This window comes from Apaloderma vittatum, unplaced genomic scaffold (assembly GCF_000703405.1).
Source record: "Apaloderma vittatum isolate BGI_N311 unplaced genomic scaffold, ASM70340v1 scaffold17527, whole genome shotgun sequence".
Taxonomy (NCBI): domain Eukaryota; kingdom Metazoa; phylum Chordata; class Aves; order Trogoniformes; family Trogonidae; genus Apaloderma; species Apaloderma vittatum.
In genome coordinates this window covers 24,764-32,595 of record NW_009728025.1, presented here as the reverse complement: position 1 = coordinate 32,595, position 7,832 = coordinate 24,764, and the positions used below count along the sequence as shown (strand labels likewise).

At 53.5% G+C, this 7,832-nt stretch overlaps 1 protein-coding gene across 1 annotated transcript; it reads left to right on the top strand.

Moving 5' to 3' along the window:
* Positions 1 to 632: 632 nt before the first annotated feature.
* Positions 633 to 3,628, top strand: NGB (neuroglobin; the record flags this gene model as incomplete). Its single annotated transcript, XM_009873935.1, has 3 exons — positions 633 to 744; positions 2,663 to 2,782; positions 3,482 to 3,628. Coding segments are annotated over 3 exons (379 nt in total), but the record flags the coding sequence as incomplete, so codon positions are not given.
* Between the last annotated feature and the right edge of the window lie 4,204 nt (positions 3,629 to 7,832).

Below are 7,832 nucleotides of genomic sequence, written 5' to 3'. Positions count from 1 at the left end.
GACGGCTGAAGCGCAGCTCCTTGACTCGCCTAAGCAGATTCGTGTCTCCGTTATGGGAAGACAAAAGAGGTGATGACAAGCTTCCAGAGCGGGACATCGCAGGTGGGAGCCAAACTTCGCAGAGCAGGGCTGCGAACAGCGATGGCAACGCCTGCGAGCTGTAGCGGAGGATGGGGTGGGAGAGTGGGGTTTCAGCTGGGCTTGCCCAGGCTCCCCTTGCCAGCTGCTGGGGCTTGCAGGCCTTGCCCAGATTTGGGAGCTTTGAGACTCAAGGGGATCGTGAAGTGGGAATGGGAAGAGTTGAGACAACCAAGACTTGGGCGAGAAGGGCCAGGCTAGAAGGAACTCCAGAGTATTGGGACTGGTCCTCAGGTGCTGTAAACACATATCTGAGAGCTGAGGCTGTGGGCTAGGGAAATACAGACTTTTTGACTCTAAGTAGCTTAAATTGTCCCAAACTAAGAGTTTGCAGAACTTCTGTGTCCTTTACAGGTGCGGAGGGATCAGTAGATGGGAAGGGAGGCAATGGGGAGTTGCAGGTGTGCTGCTGATAGGGTTGTTCCTGGGGCGAGAAGGACTCTAAATAAAGCTGTGGAAGTGAGAAGACAGAGATTTCTCTCTCGCTGTTGCAGGTTGTTTGACTTGGACCCTGACCTGTTGCCCCTTTTCCAGTACAACTGCAAGCAGTTTGCCAGCCCTCAGGAGTGCCTCTCTGCCCCCGAGTTCCTGGATCACGTCAGGAAGGTAAGAGGGCCTGTGGCAGGGCTGGAGAGCAGCCTCCATGGAGGAGGATGTCCTTAAGCGATGGCTTAGAATTGTGGGGTGTCTGACTGGGGAGTCTCCTCCTGAAATGGTAGCTGCAGGGGGTTACTCATGCTAGCAGAAAGTGCCATTGCCAGGACAAAGTGCCCCACAACAGTGAGGAGGGGATGAGGATGTAGGTTGTGGTGGATAAGAACAACCATGCTGATTTCTGTGCCCTTGTCTGAGAGTGTGAAAGTTGGATGCCCCTTTCTTCTACCATGGAAGTGCCTCAGTGAGCTCACTTCTATCGGAAGACTAAAGCAAGCCTTCTGTTTGGCCACAAGCTGACCAGGAGGTGGCACAGAGCTGGGCAGTGGGCCAGACTCCTCTGGACTCACTACTTTGTAAAGGCTGTTGGTGCAGCTGCAGAACCAGAAGGGCTACGGCATCTCTTGGATAGTCTCTGGCAGGGGGAGTCTGCAATAGACATTTGCCTCCCCCGAAACAGGGAGAGGAACAATGTTGATGTCAGCTGTGGCACCTCATACGTGGACAGAATTACACCCTTTGCTGAACCCTAAAGAGCAGCCACACCTGGGGGCCAAGCACAGCCTTGGTTTGCAGATACCTTCCTAAACTGTCTGGTTCCACCTTTAAACCACTTTGTTGTCTTGTTTGCCTGTCTTTATTCCTTGTAAGAGACTGTTTCAGGGCTCTGATAGCTGCAAGCTTTTTGTTTTCCAGCTTCTGTTTATTGGCAAAGTTAAATCCATTTTTACTTCTGCTGTTTTGCCTTGAGCTGAAATAGCTCTTTGCTTTTGTTGGAGATAATTTCCCTGTTGAAATTACAGAGCACAGTTCTATCACCTCTTGGCTTTGCCAAGCAAACCATGCCCTGGCTTTAATCTTTTCTTCTAATTTGATGTGTCTATTCCCTTCATTCCTCATTAACTCTTCTCTGTCCTGTTTCCATTTGATTCTTCGTGCTCCTGGGAGACTGCGGTGGTATGTGCTTTACTGGAGCAGGTCTCTTGGCTGTACTATCCGCTCCAGCTCCTCAAAATAGAATCATAGAATAGTTTTGGTTGGAAGAGACCTTCAAGATCATTGAGTCCAACCTTTGTCCCAGCCCTGTCAACACCACTAAACCTTGTCCCTCAGAACAACATCTGCCCATCTCTTAAACACCTCCAGGGATGGCGACTCAACCACCTCCCTGGGCAGGCTGTTCCAATGCCTGACAACTGTCTCAGTAAAGAAATTCTTCCTAATATCCAACCTGAACCGCCCCTGGAGTGACTTAAGACCATTTCCCCTTGTCCTATCACTCACCACTAGGGAGAACAGACCAACACTCTCCTCGCTACAGCCTCCTTTCAGGTAGTTGTAGAGAGTGGTAATGTTTCTCCTCAGTCTTCTCCAGGCTAAACAGCCCCAGATCCCTCAGCCGTTCCTTGTATGACAAATACCTTGGCTGTTGGAGTTGGAGTTGCTTTATCTACAATTACACCATCTTGTCAGCTTCTCATTGGAAACTCTAGTCCTGGCAACTTCCAGCGCTCCTCTGCAGTTGTCCTGGGGTCCTGGCTGCTGTAATGACTGCATCAGTGCTAGATCTTAGCCTGTAGCTGCTCTGCTATAGGGCTCTTTACCCACTCTGGGACAGGGAGGTCAGCAGTGCTGCCTACGGTGGCACCTCTGGCAGTGTCCCATGGATGGATGTTGTGCGTGCTGTGGTCAGCATGCCTCACTGATGTCACACACAAAACACACCAGAGCAAAAGAAAGCTCAGAGGGCATCTGCTGGGCTGGGAGGTGGTCAGGCTGGGAAGGGTGAAGTAGAGGGTTGAGACTCTGTTCCTCTGGGAGGGCAGCAGAGCCTTGCTGTTAACGCTGTTCTGCCTTTGTGATCCTGCAGGTGATGCTGGTGATCGATGCTGCTGTGAGCCACCTGGAGAACTTGTCCTGCCTGGAAGAGTATCTGTGCAACCTTGGGAAGAAGCACCAGGCGGTTGGTGTGAAGGTCGAGTCTTTCTCGGTGAGGTGTCCTCTCTTAGCCCACTAGAGCTGTGTTTGTGCAGCCCTGCCTGCAGTCCTTGGCTGTCTCCATCACTCTGTGCCCACCTGCTGGGTTCAGCTGGCTGGAGAGAAAGCTGGTGGCTCAGAGCAGCCCCCAAGCTGCTAATACCGATGTAGTGACGTTGGTCCTCTTCAGAGGCAGCAGGGTCCCTCACCAACCCTGCATCCAATGTATGGGTGCTCCTGGATGGGATTGCTCACAGGTCCATGAGGAGCAGTGCCCTGCGGAGAGACCTGAGAGGTGGTGAGGCAGGTCCTGGGCATCCAGCCTGGGGTCTGATCCACTTTCCTGGCATCAGGGCATCCATTGCTCAGCTCTGCTGATCCGCTGCTATGCCAGGGGACAGGGCTGTCTTCCTGCGTCAGGGAGCCAAGGAGGATGGACTGTACATCTCCCCTTGCGTCCGTGCCTGTTCCTTGCCTGTAGGGCTCACTCACGCTGGGCTGTGGGGTGGGGGCCAGCATAGGGCAGGAGAAGGAGATGGTGTGGGCTGGCTCTGGGTCCTCTCTGAGCAGCCAGTGATGGGGTGGCCTGGTGCAGCTGGTGGAGGATCTGCTGCCCTGCAGTGGGAGAAGTCCAAAAAAGCAGTGAAGCAAGAGAAGGGGCTGCGTGTTGTCCTTCGGTGCTGAACTTGACACCACTCTGTTTGATTTGCAGACTGTTGGTGAGTCCTTACTGTACATGCTGGAGAAATGCCTTGGCACTGCCTTCAGCCCAGACGTGCGGGAGGCTTGGAGCAAACTCTATGGTGCTGTGGTGAAAGCCATGCGACGTGGCTGGGAGACTCTCCCAGAAGGAGACTAGATCCTGCCAACCATCCCCATCTCTGACCGTGCAGTGGTCCTGGGCAGGGGCTGCGCTCACGCCACGCTCTCTGCCTCTCTCCACCTCTGTCTTTCTCTGTGTACCAGCCCATCACTGTGTCCTCCAGTCAAGTGTGCTTCAGGGCTCTCCCAGTGATTCTGCCTTGCTTTGACATGACCATGTCTCTGCCTTTGCTAAGGGCTGGCAGGGTGCATCTCTGCAGCAAAGCCTAACAGTGCCACAGCACAGGTACGCTGCACTGCTCCAAAGTTCCTTTGGGCTTGTTGGAGCACCAACAACCATGTACCTACTCTGGTTTTCAGTTGGTTCGTCTTCCCTTCCTAACCCTACTTAGATGACAGCTGGTATAGGTCTCTCGGGCTTCTTTGCCCAAGATCCTATTTGCTGTGCTCAGGACCTGCCAGGTCTGGCACTGCTCACTCCTTCCACGCTGGTGTGCCCGGTTCAGCTGTGGCAGTGGCAGATTTGGCTCCCTCCAGGGGCAGCAGAGGTGGGAGCTGACTGAGCTGTGTGGCCAACCTCCACAAACCTTGTGAAGAGCTTTTGCCCCTCTCCTTTGGCCAACACTTCACTGCTGCATGAATAATTCTGATGCTCTCTTCTGCCTTGCTTCTCCCCTGGATGGGATCCATGGCTTTTCGTAATGTCAGGTTGGTCACAACTCAGTGTGTTTTCAAGAAGTGGATTCACCTGAAAGGCTCTGTGTTGGTCTGGCCAGTTGGTTTAACCTCACTGCCAGCTGTACTGCAGCAGCAGTGGTAGCTCTTTACTGTTTTGTGTTAAGGAGAATAAAGCAAATACAAGGAAAAAATGTCCTAAAATACAAGCGAAGGTTGCAATCATGTCATGGCAACAGCTTCCAGAAATGATTCTGGTTCTTGGCCAGGGAAAGTGTAGCTGGAATTTCTCTGCTGATGCTGTCAGGACCTGGAGCACTACCCAGCTGCACACAGTGCCCATTGGTAGAGCTCCTCACCCTTTAGTAATCCCTCCCAGACATACCCGAAACACAGCCAGTTCGGAGCAGGGCACCCAGTTAGGTGCGTGCAGCAGTGCTGTGTCAGGACAGGAGTGAGAAAATGGCATCTTGCAGAAGAAATCCCAGGAAACAGCTGAGAGGCAGCACCTGATGGCTTTGGGGGAACTGAACTTGAGCTCTTCAAGTGAGAAGTTGCTGTGGGACAGGCAGAACCATATTTCCAGCAATCGCTACCCCCAAGGCAAGGACATAGAGCACATGTTCAGTTACAGACAGTGCCCTTTTGCTGCTCCTTCTGGGCAGGAGGAGCCCAGCATTGAGGGCTGAGATGGTCCTGTTCTAGAGACATGTTCTTCCTATACTCAGTGGTCCTCCACTCTGGGGTAGGAGAGGGCTGCTTGCCCCTCACAGCTGCAGCTGAGGTCTCTCAGCCCCATGCTGTGGAGAGGATGCTGGGGTGTCCTGTGAGACAGGGCTCTGCTTCCCTTCCACTGGGCCTGGTGGTGGCCATGTGCTTCCAGCAAGCAAGGAGCCCTCCAGCTGTGTTTGGGAGTGGATCTGAGGGATGTTGTGGAACAGGCAGTGAACATGCCCATGTAGGATGCTTTCCTCCCTCTGGGACCAGGCTCCTCTCCTGCAGCCCTACAGTGTGGTGCTGTGATTCCTGGCCCATGGCTCTCTCCATCAGCTGGGTTAGGTGAGGTCCTCCCATTCTCATGCCAGGCAGTGAGGGCTAGAGGGCAGTTGCTAGCTGTGATGGCAAGGTATGGGACAGGAGGGGTTGGGAATGGGGACATCCTCCTTGCCACCCTGTTCTAGGGCATCAGCCTTCAGCATCGCAGGAGGCACCTTGTGGTTCTAAGTAGGCAGCTGTGTGATGGGTGGGGTGTGGGTGTCACTGCCCCAAACCATCCCCACTCCCTCTAGCTTTCCCAGCTCTTTGACGTCTCCTCTTCTGTACCACTTTTGTGTAACTCCCAAGAGAACTGAACTAGTCTGTGTGCCTCTTACACCCCGCTGTACTGTTTAATAAAGAGCAACAGTAAGTCTTAGCTCTTTTTGCTGCCCTATGTTTATTTTAATATAAAAGGCCAAATCAAGCCAAAAAAAAAATAAAAAAGAATGACAGAGAGGGTTTACTGTTTTCTCATTGACTCTAGCTTTGGAGCTATTGGTCACTGGGAGTGCTAAGTGTAGTCCAGCTCTACGGGCATGAGAAGCATCCAGCAGCAGTTGTCTGTCGGGAGATTTTGTGCGCTGTAATTGAATGGGTGAGCAAAAGAGGGACGAGAAAAGGCATTCTGCTGCTGATTGCTCATTATCCTTCAATTTTAATGATCTCTAATGGAATTAGAATCTTAAACAATCAGCCTAAAAAAATTTTCCCTTTTCTGTTGTTCAGCTGCTGCTTTTGTTCTTTGGGATAGCATCGGCTCATCTGCTGCTGGTCACCCTTGGCCTTGCAGCCAAGTCCTACCCAGCTCTGCGCAGTGTCCACCCTGCCAGCTGGACTGCGGCGCTGCTCTAGCAGGAGCAGCTGGTGGGGATGCAGGAGGTCCTGTCTCCTCCGTCCCAGGGCACGCTCTAGCTTTGACATGATGAGTTTCCAGCTCTGAGCAAGTTGGGCACTTGGCACTGAAGGACAGTCCCTAGAGTGGGGAAGCCATCTCATGGTCCCTAATAGCATCTCCTGAGGGTTGGAAATCCCAGCACTGCCACAGGAGAGCATAGTGAGCGTGCTGGGAAAGCTGTGCTGCTCTGCCTTAGGCAACATTTAGGATGGGTCTTGTTCTGCAGGGCACTGGGTGACAGGCTGAAGGGCAAGGAGAGCAGCAGAGATCTGGCCATAAAGAAATCCTCCACATGGTTCATTGCTAAAATAAATGTTCCAGCTCTTCATTGCCTGGAGCACAACTGCGAGCCTCGGAGCTGGCGGTAGGAGCCCAACTCCAGCACTGTGGAGCACCCCCATCTTTGATCCTCCTGTGCCAGCATGAAAGTTTGCCGTGGGTCCCACAAATCACCCCCTGGCCTTGGCTGCTGCCCAGCAGGATGCTCCCGGCACTGCCCACTGTCAGCCAGCACAGCAGGAGACACCATGAGATTGCCTGGCCCTGTCTGCAAGGGATGTTTGTATGTGCAGGCTGTCATTGGGAGCAGGTTTCTGAGGGCTACAGTAGTGGAGGCGCAGAGTGATGTGGCTTCCACAACCTTGTTAGGCTGTGATGAGCTTCCCTGGTGCGAGGACTGGGAGACCCATGAGCTGGGGGCAATTACAGCCCTGACTCACAGCTGGGGCTCCTGCCACAGCTCCCTGGTGCCAGCAAGGCCCTACATTTTGCCCCATTTGCTGCTAATTATGAACTGGGGGAGCGGGGGGCCTCTCTGAGGGTGTGTGATGAAGGGAGTGGGGTTTTTTTAAAGTTTTCCAGTTTTTCACCCGAAGAGAAGCCCCAAGCCCCCTGCTGTGTACCATAAGCTGCACTGGCTGGTCAAGGCTCACACCAGGGCAGCTGTAGTGGGGCTGGCAGAAGGAACCTGCTGAAGCCAGAGGCAAAGCATTCAACTAAGAATTTGGGTATAAAGAGTGTGTTTTTTCGGAAGCAGGAGAGAAGCAAGAGAGTGCTGTCTGCTCAAAACCTAAAGAAAGGCTTCCAAAATGGTGTTTGCCCCCTTCCATGGGACTTGCTGGTGGGCAGTTCAGCTTTGGGAGTATCTGCTCCATCCCCAAATGGACTAGGTCTCCCTGCTACTCCACTCCTTGCTGTGGTCCCAGAGGAGCTTCAGGCTTCTTCCCACTCCCTCCAGGCAGTGTGTGCCCCTCTGGTGGTGTCCTGAGGCAGCCCTGCCTGCAGGGCAAGCACTGGCAGAGGACAGGCAGCAGAAGCACATATCTCTCCTGGGGCTGCAACTCATCCCCAGTGCTGGTGATCATGCCAAGCGCTGTGCCAGCCTTTCTGAGGGGCATAGCAGGGTGCTTCCCCGCACCTATGCCTTTGCTGCTTCAGCCCACTCACTGGGCTTTGCTTCTGTGGGGACTGTGATGGACAAGGAGGTGCCTCAAGGCGGGTAGCTGTCCAAGTGGTCTCCTCACCACTGAAGCCTCTGCAGGACTTCCTCAGGAAGGGTCAAAAGCAGCCCACAGGTGGGCAAAGGTGCTGAGGTGCTTTCACAGGCTCCAGCATCAGGCAGGATGTGCGGGGG